Below are 19,111 nucleotides of genomic sequence, written 5' to 3'. Positions count from 1 at the left end.
AGTGACAAAGTAGACATAGTTTATAAAGTAAAGACTTTGTAGCAGTTTTTATGAGGTTGCATAGATAATGTAGAATGTAATTGAACACCAAGGCAGCAAACAGTATTGGAAATGGCAATAGGCTGAAAATCAAAATAAACAGAAGCTGGGGGAACCTCAGTGGAGGAGAGAGAAAGAGGCCCCCAGTGTTTCAGGACTTGAACCGGACTCTGTTACAACTTTTGCCCCCAAAGGAACAGCTGAGCCCCGATTGAAGGGGCGGAGTCAGTGACGTCACTGTAAGTCCCTGGCTTTAAAATTGCCAGGAGTGCGGCGTTTTCACTGGGGAACCTCGGTGGAGGAGAGAGAAAGAGGCCCCCAGTGTTTCAGGACTTGAATCGGACTCTGTTACAACTTTTGCGCCCAAAGGAACAGCTGAGCCCCGATTGAAGGGGAGGAGTCAGTGACGTCACTGTAAGTCCCTGGCTTTAAAATCGCCAGGAGTGCGGCGTTTTCACTGGGGAACCTCGGTGGAGGAGAGAGAAAGAGGCCCCCAGTGTTTCAGGACTTGAACCGGACTCTGTTAATACTTTTGCGCCCAAAGGAACAGCTGAGCCCCGATTGAAGGGGCGGATTCAGTGACGTCACTGTAAGTCCCTGGCTTTAAAATTGCCACGAGCGCGGCGCATCGTCGCCGCCGGCGTGCTCCTAAGCCGCGCGCTCCGAAGGGGCGCGCGGCTTTGCCCGGCTTAGCCCGGAGAAGCCCGGAAGCCTGGAAGTTCTGCCGGTAAGTCCTAAACACTTTGTGTGGATTTGAGAGTTTAATATCTTCTCTTCTAACCCATAATATGGGGAGGAAGAGAAAGGTTAAAAGCTTCCCAATATCTCCTATAACACCTAAGGGCCCGATGGATAACCACGTTTTTAGACGTGGTGAGACGCCATTGGGGGATACATCAGGAGGACAGTTTTCAGCCTCGCTGAGCCCCGGCGTGGGACCATTATCCCCTCTCCAGCCTATGCCATTATTACCAGAAGGGTTTCTACACTTGGAATCAGCAAGTCCACCTAAAGGGAGTGACTGTGCAGTTTCTCGAGATGTTGAGACTTTGATTCTAAAGAAGGGCCAAAGGAGCCAATCCAATGGCCCCTTGACCCACCTGAGGATGTATCATTAAAGGATATATGGACAATGATGGCAAAAATGAATGAAAATGTAATCCAAATGAATTCATCATTGTCAGCTATTGTGAATGCTAATAAATTACAAATAGGAGAGCAAAAGCAGGGTATATCCTGTTTAAAGGAAGAGTTGGTAAAAGTAACATCTAAAATTAAATTATTGGAGGATACTGGGACAGTACATATAAAAGATAGCCTAGTTCTGCATAGGGAAACGGAAAAACTAGAAAATATGATGAGATTTAAAAACTTGCGGATAAATAATTTCCCACAGACTAGACTATTATCTCCAATGGAAATGTTTAAGAAATATCAGAGGGATATACTACAATATGAGGATAAAGATCTTCCCTTGGTGTCTAAGATCTTTTATTTTCCAGATAGAGCTGGGGAACAGAAAGGGGAAAAAATAGAGACTTCTACTATAGGTGTCTCTACGTTTTTAGAAGAATCGATAGATCTTATCCAGAAAATAGCTACCCTATTTGTATCTTTTCAATTGGAGTCTGACAAGGATAGGGTGTTTAAAGATTTCTTTAAACACAAAGATCTGAGTTTTTGTGGTCAGAAAATATATATATTTCCTGATGTCTCAAGAGCCACATAGGCTAAAAGGAGACATTTCCTTTCCCTGAAAAGTAAATTGCTGGCAATTGGAGCCAGTTTTTTCCTAAAATATCCAAGTATTATTATTTATTTATTTACAGATTTTTTTTATATACCGGGGCACGTAAGAAACATCACCTCGGTTTACATTCAAACATTAATTCAGCATATTGCTTTACATTAAAACATTAAAACTGAAAGAATACAATCCATGTAAAAAATTTTGTATAATAGGAATAAATATCAGAGTATGAGTGTCTGTGGGATTAAACATAACGCAAAGCAAGGACTCAGTTCAATAATAGTAGGCTTTTTTGAATAGCCAGGTTTTTAAGTTTTGTTTAAATTTTTTGTAGCAATATTCCTGTCGTAATATATGTAAGTATATGTTATGTCACTTTTCAGGGAAATAGATTCAGTTTTTCTGACCCATTACGTTTGGAAACTTTTTTACAAGATAAAAATATAGAAAGTGGAAATTAGATGGTCAAAAGAAGTAAATGTTCTCTCTCCTCCAATTAGTGATTGTTATTTGTAATTTGAGATTTATATGATTTTTTCCCCCCCATTTATTGGACATAACTGAGATACAAAGTTATGTATGGTTATTAATTTTATGTTATTTTATTGTATCAAAATTACTTATGGTATATTTTTGTTTGAAAATTGTTTTGAATGAAAATTGAATAAAGAATAAATTAAATAAATAAACAGAAGCTGGAACTGGATAGAGAGTTGAATGATCTAATACTATGATCTCAGTTAGGTTTGATGTTTTTTATATTTCTGATTATATGTTTTATTTCTGATTCGTATGCTTTTTTATTACTTGTGATCTGCCTAGTACGATTCATCGCTATAGGCGAAATGTAAATATTTATAAAGAAATAATAAATAGGGTTGCTAAGTTTTCCATAGATGGGACTTGGAAACTTGAGGCCGGCGGAAGTGGGGGAGGGATGCCCTCCTTATTTACATAAATTTCTATAAAACATCAAATATAAAACATCAATATAGTAAGACCATACTAATAAAACAAATATTTCAAATCAGCTGATGAGTAGAATAAATCCAATAAATGAATGCCAAACTCCTCCTGCCTTTCTGGGCTTCCAGCTTATTAAGAACCTGCCCTAAATGCACTACAGTACTTTGAGTTTTTATTCTGTTACTAAGATATTTTCTCACAGTTATTCCCTCATCACATCTTGTCTAGTCCATTTACCACAGGGGTAACATTCTGGCTGAGAGGCATGAACCCTTGCTTCATCAGATCTGGTATAAGTTCACTTTAGAGTGAGCTGATAGGTGTTGCTGCTGCATAATTGCTGAGCTTCTCTCTCTCCTAAGGACTGTGAATGTTGTTTCTATAGCATTTCCAATCCTTTTTGATCTGAGGAACAGCAGCCAGTTCCAGGAACTGAACCATAGTCTTCTTTCCAATGTTGTATGCAATTGAGCCAGCCCCTGACAGCTTGCATTTTAAACTTTAATTAGCTTTATAAATCTATCATCTCTATCCAGCTAGTTTGTTGGTTTTCTTTTAACTATTTTTTTTCAGCAATTATGTAATGTTGCATGCCATGGTTTATAACTACAGGGGAAGAGAATCCAAGTAGAAGTCCAAAAGATAAAGATCAAAGTTCTGAAGTTGAGGAGTAGCCTAGTGTTAGAGCAGTGAGCTGCGAACCAGGGAAGCCAGGGTTCAAATCCCACTGCTACGCCTTGTGACTTTGGCAAGTCACTTTATCTTCCATTGCCTCAGGTGGCATTGTGAGCCAGCTAGGGATAGGGAAATATCTACAGTTCCTGAATTTAATCCACTTTGAAGTGCCTGAAAGGTGTAATATAAATTAAATAAAAATAAATGTTGTACCATTATTCAAGCCAATCAAAAATTATGAAAGTAAAAACTGAAATATTACATTTAAGACAGCAGCTAGTTGGGACTGCAAAATCATAGATATTGAAGATGAAGTTTAGTAACCTTTGGTTAACTAAGATTCTTTCCAGTGAACCAGGACTACTGATAATGAAGAGGTAGTATAAAGTAATTTGCACTGTAAATAAGAATTACACTAAAACAAAAAACTGTCTCTCGTATTAATACTAGCAGTAGTCCTGCTCTGTTTCTAGATTCTAGCCACAAAATCACCTTTTCACGTCTAAGTGTTTTCACCTTTGGTTTGGAGTGTAGTTCAGATTATGAGCACTTCTCTCACAGGAGAGTCTACAGTACCAAGAACTGTTCTTCGGTGTATATTTCCAAACATGCTGCTTGTCCGAGGGCAAGCAGGATGGTAGTCCTCACACATGGGTGACATTATTGGATGAAGCCCGGCACGAAACTTTGATCTCAAAGAATCTAGAACTTTCAAATATGCTCTACTGAGCATGTATAGCTGTAATCATCATCACACTGCCCCCTAGGCAGAGTCTTTTTTTTTTTTTTTTCTGCGAGCTGTGTGGTCACGGGACCCACATGTCTTATGGTATTCAGATTTGCGCACTCCTCACAGTTTTTGTAAGTCATTTTTTTCTAGAGCTGCAGCCATTTTCTTTCCTTTACCTTATTATAGCTTTATTTCTTTTCCTTTTTCTTTCCTTTGTCTGCCAGCTGCATAGCAGTCCTTAGTAGAGATGTGCATTCGTTTATCATGAATTAGGCAATTTCATCGTGGTTCGGAGGATGCGAACCATGAAATGGATTTTCCCCATTAGTGCGGGGGGGGGGGAGGAGCACATTTATTTAAAAAAAAAAAAAACAAAAACCACCCCAACCCTTCAAATTTACTGTATTACAATCCCCCTACCATCCCGATTCCTCCCCAAGACTTACTGAAAGCCCTGGTGGTCCAGCGGGGTCCCGCGAGCGATCTCTCCCTCTGGGCTGTCTGGTCTACCACGAATCAAAATGGCGCCGATGGCCCTTACGATGTCACAGGGGCTACCGGTGCCATTGGTCGGCCCCTGTCACATGGTAGGAGCAATGGATGGCTGGCGCCATCTTGTACTCCTACCATGTGACAGAGGCCGACCAATGGCACCGGTAGCCCCTGTGACATAGTAAGAGCAAAGGCTATCGGCGCCATTTTGAATACTGGCAGGCAACGGCGCGAGAAACCCATTTCGCTCCAGGACCCCCTCTGGACCACCAGGGACTTTTGGCAAGTCTTGGGTGAGCCTCCTGACCTGCAGGGAAAGATACACCACTTTTTCCCTATATTTTCGCTAAGCTCTGACCAATACTGCCTTTAGCTTTTCTCTCTTTACTAGTTTACCCAAAGTGTCTTCCTACTCACCTGAACTATCCTGTAGACAGGATAGATAGCCCTGTCCTTGACAGGGTGCAGTGTGGGTGAGTTGCAGGCCTAACTTATGTCCCTGCTTCAGGGTTTGGGCTAGAGATTCCATTCAGGGATTGCCTTTCATCCCCTGAAACTCTTGATGCTGTCCTGCTGGTCAACTCTGTCAGCTGCTTTGGCATGTAGGGTCAATCACAGACCCTGCCATTGTTGCTAACTATTCTTCCAAGTGTTACATGGATTTTCTGCCCATTATGCCTGTTAGCCAAACATGGGCACACTTCTGCAGAGACATTCTGTCCTTCGAATGTCAGTGAACTGCAGTTTCTTTCTGGGGAGTTCTTGAGCCCCAGTTGGATTTTCAGTTGTCCTGTAACACTGAACAAAACTGTGCGGTCTTCATCCAAGAGTCCTCCTCTTGTTTACATCTCTAGACTTTTTCCTCTATCTACTGTCGTCTGGGTTTACTGATCAAAAACCCAACTCGTAATGTTTCCGTGATGCAGAGTATGTTTCTTGTTGCTACTCGCATCACTCCTTTGCCTTAGGCACCTCTGCTACGCATCGGGATTTTGTGTTTGTATTTCCATGGTTTTCTCTTTGTAGAACCCAACTCTTTTCCCACCTAGACCCCTTTGTGGGTCAGCTGCCTCATAGGCAAAATGAAGAGAGGTGGTGCTTGCAGCATGGTGCGGTTTCCTGCTTTGTCCTGCTCAGACAGCCTACAGCTTGGGACAAGCTGTAGGCTGTCCTGCTTGTCCTGCTTCAAGGACAAGCAGGACTACCATTTATTAGCATTAATAGCCACCTCTTATAATGTTATTATATATATATATATATATATATAATTATTTGATCTTCATTTTCCTTCTTACTCCTAGTTATTGATTCCCTGTTACATGTAACTGCTTTTCTGCACCATTGTTCAAATTGTAAAGTTTATTGCACCCCTGTTTCTTGTGAACCAGCATGATGGGACTACTGTCTTGAATGTTGGTATATAAAAAAACTTAAATAAATAAATAAAAAATAAATAAATACCATCCTGCTTGTCCTCGAAGGCAAAGTTGCTTTCCTATAGCATGTGTTCTCCGAGGACAGCAGAATGTTAGTCCTCAGGAAACCCAAACACCTCCCTGGGAGTTGGTTTCTCCATGTATTAGCTATATTATGAACTGAGGGATTCTGCCTAGGGGACAGAGTGTTGACTACAGCTGCACATGCTCAGAAGGGCATGTTTGAAATCAAACTATGATCAAAATTCTATGCCGGGCTCCATCCAGTGATGTCACTGATGTGTGCGGACTAACATAATGTCTGTATATATATATATAAATAAATTACTGAACATGAAAGATGTTACTTTGGTTGGCAATTTACTCTATTACATCACCTGGATTGGATGATGATGATACTACAGAGTTCTAAAAGAACTCAAATATGAAATTGCAAACCTATTGTTAGTAATCTGTATCCCATCATTAAAGATAATCACAATACTTGGAGACTAGAGACAGATAATTTTAAAAAGGACTCTTGGATGATCCAGGAAACAGTGGATGTATGAGCCCGATGTTGGCACTGGGCAAAATAGTAGATGTTATTCTTAAAATCAAAATTACTTGTCAGATGGACAGATATGATCTAATAGGGAAGAGCAAACATGGATTTAGTAAAAAGAAATCTTTTCTTATCAATCTACAGGATTGTTTTGAAGATTTTAAATACGTGGATAACAGTGAGCCAGTCAGTGTAGTTTTTCTCGATTTTCATGACAGTCCCTCATGAGAGACAACTCAGGAAATTATAAAGATATGAGATAGGAGGCACTATCCTGTTATAGACTGGATAACTGTTAAAAGATAGGGAACAGAATAGGATTAAATGATCAGTTTTCCCATGAGAGAGGTGAATAATGGAGTGCCTGAGGGATCTGTACTGGGACCACTACTGTTTATCCTATTCATAAATGAATTATGAGTGAGGTGGTCAAATCTGCAGGTGAGATAAAATTATTCAAATTAAAACTACAGAAGGACTTTGTGAGCCTGGGTGATTGGGCGTCTAAGTGGAAGATGAAATTTTAATGTGGACTAGTGCAAAATGATGCACATAGGGAGGAAAAATCCTAACTAGGGACACAAAACTGAAGGATCTTGGAATCACTGTGGACAATATATTGAAATCCTCAGCTTAGTATGCGGTGATAGTCAAAAGCTATTTTGGCTATCACCTGCTTGGAGCACTCTGCTTCTTATTAGTAATGTGGAAAGAAATGTAGAATGAAACAGAATATGATACTGTCTCTATATAGATTCCTAGTGTGACTGCATCTTGACCATTGCATGCAGTTCGGTTCACCCCATCTCAAAGAAAAAGAAAACTAGAAAAGGTACAGAGATGGGCAATAAAAATGATAAAGTGAATAGAACAGGCTTCTTTACAAAGAAAGGTTAAACAGTTAGGGCTTTTGAGCTTGGAGAAGAAGCGACTGAGAGGAGATGTGATAGAGGTTTATAAAATCATATGTGGGATGGAACAGGTAAATAAAGAACGGTTATTTACTTGTTCAAATAGTGCTAAGACTAGTGGATGCCCCATGAAACTAATAGGTAGCAGATTTAAAACAAATTTCACTCAATGCAAACTCAAGCTGTAGAATGTGTTGCCAGATGATGTGGTCAAGGCATCTAGCATAGCTGGTTTTAAATGGGGTTTGGACAAGTAATTGGAGGAAAAGTCCATAACCCATTATTAGCCAGGGTAGATTTGGGAGCGAGGGACATGAAATAGATCTATTCTTTGTGATCTGCACGGTAACATATGACTTGGATTGGCCACTTTCGGAGACAGGATGCTGGTCTCTCTGGACCTTGGTCTGATTGAGCATAGCATGTCTTATGTTCTTATGTAATTGTTTTTATTTCTTTTGAATATTACTAATACCAAAGACTTGACAAGGCACAGGAAGAGAACAGGACTGTTGCTGTAGAAAAGCAGAATTTGGAGCGCAAAATGATGGATGAAATCAGTGATGCAAAGCGGGAGGCGTACCGCCTGAGAGAGCTGCGGGAGGGAGCTGAATGTGAACTGAGCAGGCTCAAATATGCAGAGGAAGAGCTAGTGCAGGTACAGTATGTGAACACAGCCATTGTTTTTGTTCATTTATTGTGCACACTGCTGTTTTAGTGTTTTTTTTTTTTTGGTTTTTTTTTTACTTCTAATAGGCAATTTCATATTCATTGTAAATACTTGATTTTTATAGGTAACTTATTTTTTTAAACAAGGCAAACTGGAATACTAGAATAAATCATATGTAAGTTATCAGGAAACCATTCTCCTGGGGTCACATTCAAAAACTCATGACAAAGCTTAATTGCTTTTGTGATGGAGTATTGGGCTGGCATTGCATGGGCAGACCTTCCTGCTTGGAGCACTCTACTATATAAGAGAATGAGGTCTTTCACACAGCAGAGTGAGTTTTGAAAACATCATCTTGGGGCTCCAGTAATATTTGGACCACTGGGCTTACTGCTAGAAGGTGGTGCTGTATGCACTTGCGGGAGCCACTGGTAGAATGCTATGCTGTACTCAAGCATGGGAGCTGCCAGTGAAAAGTGGTATTGTACATGTCTGTGGGACTACCTTCAGTATAATGCAGAGGTGATTCTATGCACGGTTGCCAGTTGGAAGGACTGTAATGTCTGACTGATGATGCTGCAGGTAGGAAAGAGAACTGTGCTCGGCCTGGGGAACTTTCAATAGCCAGCAGAGTGTATCCCACTGGCTACAAATATGGAAGTGGAAGGAGGTAATAAGGAAATTGACGACGACTCATTTGAAAGAGCGAAAAGGTTGTAGAGATGGGGGCCAAGGAGGGGGAGGAAAGAAAATGTTAAACAGAAAGGTGGGTTTCTGGATGAGGGATGGAGGGAAGAGTTGGCTGCAGTGGAAGAGATGTCCTTGATGAAGGATTGGAGGGAAAGGAGGTGAAAGATGGTTCCAGAAGCAGTGATGGAGGAGTTGCAAGAGGAAGGTTGAAGAGAGAAAGGATTACAGAGGATCAAAATGAAGTATGAAGGCATTATAATGTTGATTAATGAAGGGAGAGAGGAAAAGAGGTTGTAGAGGGGGAGGGGAGAGAGAAAGATGGTGATGGAGGGGAAGGATGGTTTGTTTCAGGAAAGACAGTTCTGCTCAACAACTGTTCCTTTGTTCATTCAGCATTCATGCCCTACAACGATCTGTCCTGGCAGTTCTGATTTTCTGTCTGCTATATCTGAGTGCACTTATCTCTCTCTTTTAGGTAATCTTACCTCCTCTTGCTGATGAAACACAAATCTGTTTCACATTTTATGACTCTTCTCTGTCAATTTCCTCCCGGCTATCCTCCCGTCTTTACACCATTTCCTGGATGGGCACTCTTTTATGTTGAATGCCATGGAAATCAACAGCTTGTCCATCTTTCACCTGCCAGTGTTTCTCTTCCTCCCTCTGGTTTTGCCGCGATTGATAGTATGCTTTTATCAGTACCTACATCCTTAATCTCTGTTCCATTCTCTGCTGTTTGCTCCCCTCAGGTTCAGAGCCTGTCATCATCATCTATGCACTGTCCTCTACTCTTGCTTAGATTTTATTGAAATAGTCTCCTTGTTGATCTTTCGGATCTCATGTTTGACTCAGCTTCTCCAGAATTCTGCAGCATATATTATTTTGACAGCATCTTCACTATTCTCTCTTACTGTGCATAGCTGCGCATTGCAATGGCTCGTAATGAAGTATCAAGCTTCTAAATATAACCATGATCTTGCTTCTCATGATTTGTCTGTTCTTGTCTGTAGCTAAACACCACTTCTATTATTTTCTATGTACTATACCAGAGAGTCTGTTTTCTACTTTTGAGCTTTCTGCTACCATTCCTTTATTGGAATTCATTCTTCCCACTATCCAAGCAGCTGTCTTCTTGATGATCATCCACTCAAAAGTTCTCTTTAAGCAAGTTTATTTTAACACACTCGATTTTCTCGACTTTTTATACTGGTTTAACTGTTGTTTACTCTGTTATCTTATAGCTTCATTTGTCATAATTTTGCTGTAAGGTGTCTTGGGTAGCACACTATATAAAAAGCGTAAGTAAAATAAAGGCTAGGAAACGGTGAATTAAGTACAGACAATTGTTTCAAGACCAAAAAGATTCAATGAAAGTGCAACAAAACAAAGGAGCCAGAGAGACAAAGAAATGGCAAATACATAAAGGTTAGAAAAATGTTTTATGTAATCATTCTTTGTCATTCCAAATTTGCTACATAGTAGTGATTCACTGCTGTACAAAACTGCTGCTGTAAATTGTTCTATGGCTTCTGTAACTGTAATACAGTCACGAGCTGCAGTACCTGTGCTCTAGATCAATGTTAAAGTAAGTTATGGAGCAGCAGTTCTCATTGTATAGAACAAGGATGCCCATCTCCAGAACTCAAGAGCCATAAGCAGGTCTGGTTTTCAGAATAACCAAAATATGCTCATTAATCCAGTTCTTAGACCATGTGCATGGAGATACACCTCATGAACATCCTGAAAAACCAGTCTTAATTTGTGACCTTTGAGGACTTATGTAAAAAGCCCCTGATGTTAGCATAGCTTGATGATTTGTGTATGGTTGACGCTACTAAGTTTTAGAAAATGCCAGTTCATGTAAGGCAAGCAAATCCTGTTAAGTAGGTAAAGTAATATAGTAATGTGATTTACAAAAAGCATTTATAATATCAGGAGATTAGGATGACATCCGTTTTTCAAGTCAGTTGATCCTCTTGGTATAAAAATACCCACTGTAATTCCAAAATATATGCTGTAACTGTAATTGGCTTTGTAATATTAGGTATTTTGAGCTTAATGTTAGGTCTTTTCAGTTTCCCACACCTTTTTTTTTTTGGTAGGTGCGCATGGCATTAAAGAAGGCAGAAAAGGAGTTTGAGCTGAGAAGTAATTGGTCTATTCCTGATGCGCTGCAGAAATGGCTCCAGTTAACACATGAGGTGGAAGTACAGTACTACAATATAAAAAAACAGAATGCAGAAATGCACTTAGCAATTGCCAAAGAGGAGGTAATTCTGTTAATTGTTTTCAGTAATTCAAAAAACTGATGGTTTCATGAAAGTTGAATTTCACCTAAAATTTTACGTGGTGCTTAGGCAACTAAGGAAAAGTAAATTTCTGGCCTACAGGGAAGAAAAACAGCTGATCAACAACAAATAACTGCTTATGCAATCAACCAGTTTGGAGTCTGTGTCACCCTTTCCTTCTCTTCTTCCTCTCCCCTAGCATAGATGTCACTTGATGTGTACAGCATTGCATACCAAAAATCTGAGGCAGAACTACAGCAGTATAAGCATGCCTAAGGACTGTTCCTCTGTAGCTGAGACCGTGTTGGTTGCCGGATCAGCAGTGAATAGCCATTTACTAGCTCAAAAATGCAGTTGTACTAGGCTACAGTGAAATTTGAACCTTGGTTGTATACTAAAACAACTGTATTTTCAAATGACAAACACATTCTATAACTTACATTAAAGATTCTTACATGAACTTACCTGTTCAGTTATGGCATATTGCTTTATATTCATTTTGCTTCTCGAGGATGTGTTTGTCTTTTGGAGGTAGGAGATGCAGGTAGATTGGCTTATACATTTTGACTTGTAGCAAAATTTGATGAAACACCACAACTGGTAACATCCCTGCAATACGGTTTAAAATATTTATTCATGGACAAAAACAATTGTGAAAATAGACTCATTTTTGAAAATTTACCATCATGTTTGTTTGGTTTGTTTTTTTTTAATTATATCTCTAGGTCATATCTACTTTACTCCACTTGAATTTTTTAAAGAATTTGTATGCAAATATTACCTACTTTAGTTTATTGCTGCTGAAAATCTCAATTTATTTGGATTGTATATAATCTATTTGATAAGCTATGTGCCATTGTCGTTAATTATAACATTCCCCTTGCACTAAGCATTTTATTTTCATTAAACTAGAATAAATAAATGATTAATTGTAACTAAGTAAATGTGACTGCCACAGGAGCAACATGTAGAAATGGAATCATATACAACAAATCTGCAAAGTAGATTACACATATTACAAAATTTATAATGTGCACAGAAATGCCTACCACACCTGAATGTAACTCGTCTTGAGCTAGCAATAAAAAGGCATGAGCTAAATCTAAATAAATTCACAGTTTTGATGTTTTGATTTTGTTTTACACAAACCTTTGATTTAAGTTTTCCCTGCATTTCTAGGCAGAAAAGATAAAAAAGAAGAGAAGCACTGTTTTTGGGACATTACATGTAGCGCACAGTTCATCCCTGGATGAAGTGGACCATAAAATTCTTGAAGCAAAGTAAGAGTATAGATAGCAAATTGTCAGTTACATAGTGACATTGGTTTGTTTATATCCTATAAAAAGAGCAAGAAGTCACCAAGAAAATGCAGGGCTTTCATTTTGTTTTTGTTTGTCCATTTAATCTAAAGTTTGCTGATAAAAAAAAAAATGAAATTATGATATGAATCATATAGACTCTTCTTGCAACTTTAGATTTCATATCCTGGCAAATAATTACTGCTTTGTTTTCCAGGAAAGCGCTCTCTGAGCTGACTACTTGTTTGCGAGAACGTCTATATCGCTGGCAACAGATTGAGAAGATGTGTGGCTTTCAGATTGTGCATAACTCAGGATTGCCAAATCTGACTTCCACACTTTACTCAGAACACAGTTGGGTGGTAATGCCTCGAGTGTCTATTCCACCCTACCCTATTGCAGGTGGGGTGGATGATTTAGATGAAGACACCCCTCCAATAGTTTCACAGTTTCCTGGTACGTAATATTTTACTGTTAAAGCACATGGTAAACTCTCACAGCTATATTTTGCATGAAAATTAGTTTTGTTTTATTGCTTTATTTTATCAACAAATAGGTGTTCTCTGATAACAAGCAGCCATGAGTTAGCCATTGTGCGTGAGTGAGGTCATCCCATGGCGCCAACACAGAACCAGCTCTCGGAGCACAATAAACCTTTAGTGAGTGCCTGGGATTTCCTGCACACATGCTGCCTTATGAGCCTCTCACTTTTTCTTCAACTGAGCTATCGTACACAGATGTCCCAGTCACACACTCAAGAATTTTTCCAACTTTTTGGCCTTGTGTCTTTTGCCTATTCTTTATTTTTTTGCTGCTGTCTCAGCAGTCCCAAATGAGAACTTTTAAGTTCTAAAAAAAAAAAAAAAAAAAAAGGCAGATAAAGACTAATTTGAAAAAGTTCAAAGCCAAGAAACCCACGCTCAGTGGCTTCAAGGCCCTGGATATCTATCAAGGATACCCAGATCTTATGTTACCTGGGCCTTAATCATGACTCCTCAAATTGCTGCAGCTGTGGTTGGATGTCCCCTAAGACACAGCAGCACCGCATCTGGAAGATGGGGGGTCCTAAGGAAGGCGCCAGCGGGTAAGATCCTTAAGTCTCATTCCAAGTTTGTGCAGTGGAGCTGTTCCTTGTCTAGGTGCAAGGCGGCATCAGGCTCTTAACGTAGGAAGTTGAGATGGAGTCTTCCCCTCCCAATCATGTAAGAACAGGAAGAATACTCCCCCGTCACTTCCCACAGCACCAGCTCAAGATCCACCATAAGTCAGTAGTTGAGTGTAGTACAAAAGCCTGCAATGCTGGATGTGGCACTGAGAAGAGCATCCCAATAATTCAAGGAACTCCTTCAGAGCTGTCCCCCTCAATGTCAAAGTAAAGCCCCATCTGTGCAGGGCTTCAAAGCAAGGCCCTCCTTGATGCTGAGGAGAGATATAACCCAGTTAGTGCAAGTCCTGTCACCCTTAATGGCAAGAAATCTCCCAATGGAGATGAGTCATTATCTTTTCTGAACCTGAGGTGAACCAGAACACCATCCATATCCTGGGCAAAGAGCTTGTGCTTTAAGGCATGACCTGCTCAGCACAGCATACCATGGTGCCATCAATTGTATTGGAGTAGAACACTTCACCACATAAGCCCAAGAATCCCACTGCTTAAGCTAGGGTGTAGCAAGAGATGCAGCTGGTAGTGACTTGGAACAAAACACCATTCAGGAAGTGTTAACACCATCGGCATGGAGTGCATCAGATCCAGCCACTACCATGACAGAGGCAGCAACTATGATACAGAGTTCTTTCACAGCTGCACGGAGAGTTATTAGTGGTGATGAACTAATCTGGGTCTCTGAAAAGGATGTTTCTCCTCCAACTCTAGCACAGATGATCCCCAAGTAGGCTTCTCCTTGCTGCTTCCCAAGCTGGTAGAGGGTTTTCTAAATTCTACCAGGAAATCTTCAACTAGAATTTCCTTTAGTTTCAGATGGAAGAGATTTTCTATTTGTTGGATCATCCAGCTGGATCTCTTCTTCTAGGGCCTGAGGAACTTGCTTCAGTATCTGTTCTGTTGGCCATCACCAGCCTTATCTCCTATTCAAAGTTCATCTTTGTGATGAATCACTAGTAGGTGTAAATAGCTCTGATCTTTCTCTACTCTTTGATATCAGAGTTCATGAAAAGGTCATGGTATGTCAGTAAATCTGTAGTGCCTTGGGACCTTAGTATGGTCCTAGCTCAGCTTATGAAACCTTTTAAACATGCGCAACTTGAATTGTGGGAGGCTTCTACCTTGTATGAAATGAATCCATTTAAATTTAAAATTAATGCCAAATAATTAAATGTACTGCCAGCCCATGTATGTCCATGGGGTTCAAGGTCTACTATGCAACTGATTTAGACTTTAATTATTAAACGCTGCAACAAATATTCCAAGTCTAGAATATCATTGGGGAAGCAAATGGTAAAACTTCACTGTCCTAAAGAAGCATTTTTTGGATCTGTTATGTTAGGATAAATTGATCTTCAATGAAATGAGAGCTAATTAATACTAAATATACATCTGTTTTTGAAAAATAAAGAATCCGGGTTCCTTTTCCATACCACTATTAGTAAGAACAGCCAGCCTGTTAGAAATATCACGAGGCCTTTTCTCTTGAGGAGCTCTTACACTAAATAGTACAATGATGCCAAACTGAATTATGTCTCTTACGCACAATTTCATTCTATATGTAATTGCATAGCAGGTTTTATCACATAATAAAAGGAACACAACTTAATATCAAATTTTGTAAAAAAAAAAAAATATATATATATATATATAACACTTTTATTTCTATAATTACATATCAATAAGGATATATTGACACAATGTTTTCATAAATTTACATACAAAATGAAGCTGCACATCACATATATTCAAATTTGCACATATTACATAAAATACATGAATCTATAACTGCCATGTATATGGACACAAAAATTCTCACAACCACATATATGTGCACATTCAACACACTCAATAATATGTACTCATTATTTAAAAGTTCAAAGCATTGTTACACAAATTAACATTTAATCATACCCGTGCTCAAACTAAAGGGTCCACTTGTTGTACCTGATAAGGCTTCTGCAGGGGGATATTAATAACAACTTCCTCTCTATTGTTGTATTTGGAAAAAGTATAATTCTTCTCTAATTGTCCTCTTATAGTGTATGCAAATTTAATATGATGTCAGCCTTAACTATTCCACTATTATAAATGCCAGCAACCACACGATGAAATCTAGCAGAGTTCTACTTGAGCAGCTTCTCTCTACGTGTGGAGCCCCTCAATAAACAGATGTCTTGGTCAAGCAAATTATATCCTCTTATGTTCACATAGCACATTAAAAAAACAGCAAGACTACACGACACAGTCATCTGTCATCTTGAGATAAAAAATGCAGCGCACATATATGTGGTATGTATGGATGTTATATGTCATTGTGTGAGCGTTCGTATCCATATGCATGGCATGTATAGATTCATGAATTTTATGTAATATGTGCAGATTTGTGTGTTTGGAATATATGTGATGTGCAGCTACATTTTGTTTGTAAATGTTAGTAAAAAAAATTTCTGTCAATATAATCACATTGATACATTTTAACAAAAAGCTCAGGACACAAACTCCTATAAAGGTGATAAACAAAAGGATCCTGTTCAGTCATATTAGTTAAAAGCAGTTCATTTTATTCTTAAATGCACACTGGCATTTGAAAGATGGCAGCATAGGTATTTCATTACTTTCTCCAGGAAAAGATATCTGTCACAAAGTGCTGGTTATATATGCTAGAAGCCCCAGTAATCAGTATTTTGTGATGCATATTAAGGGCCTATGTATTAAGATCGTGCTAAAACTCAGAAATAATTGGTTTTCTCCTAGGACAAGCAGGATGGTATTCCTCACATGTGGGTGACATCATCAGATGGAGCCCGGCACAGAAAACGTTGACTGGCAGACTGAGCGTACCTAGCCTGCTGCTATCCGTGCGTCCACGCGAGGGTCCCCCTTCAGTGTCTTTTCCGCAGTGCACTAGCCTGATGGTTGTAGAGCTCTAAACCCTTGAAGCGTTGTTTTGCATTTTTTCGGGGGGGTTTCTTTCTGCGTTGGGTCCCCCTTAGCATTTGGTTCCCGGTAGGTACCCTTGGCTTTTGCCTCTGCAATTCGTGGTCGATTCCCGACTCCCATTCCTGGGCCCCCATTGGTCATTAACCACACGCCAGCCTCTTTTTCAATGGCATCGTCAGGTTTTCAATGTTGCCCCCAGTGCCTGCAGACAGTGTCCATAAAGGATCCACATGAGGTATGTATCCTCTGCCTGGGAGCCTCGCACGACATCCGAGGGTGTCGTTTGTGTGACCAAATGACCCTCAAAGGGCGTCGTGTTCATCTGGACAAAATGGAGAATCTTTTTGGCTCTCCAAAACCCTCCTCTTCAGCGGCGGTATCCTCCACGCCTAAGGACTGCGGGGAACTGTCCCAGTCTCTTCCCCTGGCGGTCCCGCTTTCCACTACCCATAAAGATCGCGGAGAGGGAGATCAATCCTCGGTGGTCTCTCCTCTCTCCCTAACCCCAGGGTCATCATCGTCCTTGGTGCCAGGGAAAGACCGGGCTGAGCACCGGAAACCCAAGAAGCATAGACATTGGTCATCGTCCCGACACAGTTACGGTTACGGTTCTGGAGCAGCATTGGCGGCCACCGAAGTGGCACCGGCCACCTGAGGCCCCATCCTCCGGTGCCCCTGGTAGTCTAAGGCATTCCCCACCAGCAACGGTGCTGGGTGCCGTGCCCCCTCATGATTCCTCAGAGGATGTGCCGGTGACACCTTGTCCCCCTCCATCAGTACTCACTACACAGAACTTCCAGGAGGAGTTGGACCGCAGGGAGCAATTGGTGCTCAAAGCAGGCTGCCGGCACCACCAGCCCCCATACTGGTGCCCGAGCCTCTGCCTTCCATGCTCACGCCCCTGCTAAAGCATCTGGATGTCCTTCTTGGCACTCTGCTGACGCAATCTGTGCCCAAGAGGCCCCGATGCCTCCTCCCCCCACCAATACCCTCCACCAGAGTGATCCAGCGTCCTCCGAGGAGGATGAGGCCACGGGGACCGGGCACCCATGCCCACGGTTCCCCGGGCCACCACCGGTCCCCCCCGAGTACTACAGCTGAGGGCCCATTGATGCCGGTGGTGCCTCTACGGCCCTCCGTGCCCTTAGAGCCCAAGCCTGTTGCCCCTCCCGGTCCCCGCCCTTGGCGCACGGACCCTAGTGAGGAGGAGGGCCCCCTATGACCCGTGGGGCGATGACTCCTTGGACGCATAGTCAGAGTTCTCTGAGGGCCCCCTCTTGGAGCCTTCCTCTCTGGAGGAACGGCATCGCTCCCCGCCCAAGGACCTATCTTTTGCCAACATCTCTTCCAATTCCTGTTGAAGGTCCTCCAGTTCATTGACGCTCCAAAAGAGGTCGTGGCGGTGCCGGTCCACAACATCTTTAAAGAGCTCCTCCGCATGTGGGGGAACACCCGGTGTTGGTGGCTCCAGTGAACAGGAAAGCTGATGCGACTTACCTGGTTCAACAGGCAGTGGGATTTGAACGGCGGCACTTACCCCAGCAGTCTGCAGTGGTGGAGTCTGCGCTCAAAAAGACCAGATGCACATGCTTCTGCCTTTCGGGGTGTGAACACCGGGAGCTCGATGGCATTGGGAGAAAGATGTTTCGGGGGCAATGCTGGTGGCCCATATTGCGGCCTACCAGCTGTACATGACATAATATGACTGCAACTTGTGGAAGCAGGTCCAAGATTTTGCAGAGAACTTCCCCCAGCAACAGCAGGAGTCCCTTACAGCCCTCGCTATGCTGGACCTGGGGGCAGGTAGACACGAGGTCAGGTCGACCTACGACATCTTTGAGACTGCAGCCTACCTAGGCACCGGGGGCATCTGCGCTAGGTGGCTGGCTTGGCTCAGAGCCTCCGAACTCTGCCCGGAGGTGCAGGGACAGACTTTCGGGCCTCCCCTGCACAGGAGAGAGAACCTGTTTGGGGACAAGATGAGAGGTCATGGCACAACTGTAAGATCAGCATGATACTCTTCAGCAACTCTCCGCCGGCCCCTCTGAAGGCCTTTCTGCCACCAGAAGGTTTTCCAGGCCAGGCTCTCGCAAGCCCTTCTAATGGCTGAGGAAATACTTCCCTCTAGCTGCCTGCACTCAGCCACCTCGGCCCAGTCCCAGAGGCCGAGGCCGACAGCAGTGAGTACAGAGGGCCCAACCAGCCCCCCAGCAGGCCCTATCCACTGGCTTTTAACTGGCGGTGAGGGGGCACAAGCCAAACGCCAGTTCTCATGGCGGCCGATTCCCCCAGTCTGTGGCAGGCTCCTTTGCTTCACCCACCGCTGGGAAGTGATCACTTCAGACCATTGGGTCCTCTCCATTGTCTACCAGGGCTACCGCCGAAACTTCAGCAGGCTTCCAGAGACTGCTCCCCCATATCAATCATAGGATTCGTCTGCCCATCAGGTCGTCCTCCAATTGGAACTTTCCACCCTTCTAGCGGCGGGCGCGGTAGAATCAGTTCCCCGCAAACAAT

The 19,111-nt window shown here is 41.8% G+C and overlaps 1 protein-coding gene across 1 annotated transcript in view; it reads left to right on the top strand.

Moving 5' to 3' along the window:
* Positions 1-19,111, top strand: part of STIM2 (stromal interaction molecule 2) — a 288,103-nt gene that overhangs the window by 241,803 nt on the left and 27,189 nt on the right. Inside the window, exons 7-10 of the mRNA XM_029589743.1 lie at positions 8,024-8,201; positions 11,006-11,173; positions 12,371-12,471; positions 12,707-12,945. Of these exons, the coding sequence (XP_029445603.1) occupies positions 8,024-8,201; positions 11,006-11,173; positions 12,371-12,471; positions 12,707-12,945 (686 nt within the window). The remainder of the gene's footprint in view (positions 1-8,023; positions 8,202-11,005; positions 11,174-12,370; positions 12,472-12,706; positions 12,946-19,111) is intronic.

Source organism: Rhinatrema bivittatum, chromosome 1 (genome assembly GCF_901001135.1).
Source record: "Rhinatrema bivittatum chromosome 1, aRhiBiv1.1, whole genome shotgun sequence".
Taxonomy (NCBI): domain Eukaryota; kingdom Metazoa; phylum Chordata; class Amphibia; order Gymnophiona; family Rhinatrematidae; genus Rhinatrema; species Rhinatrema bivittatum.
Note: the sequence above shows the minus strand (reverse complement) of the source record. Positions and strands in the feature narration are given on the sequence as shown.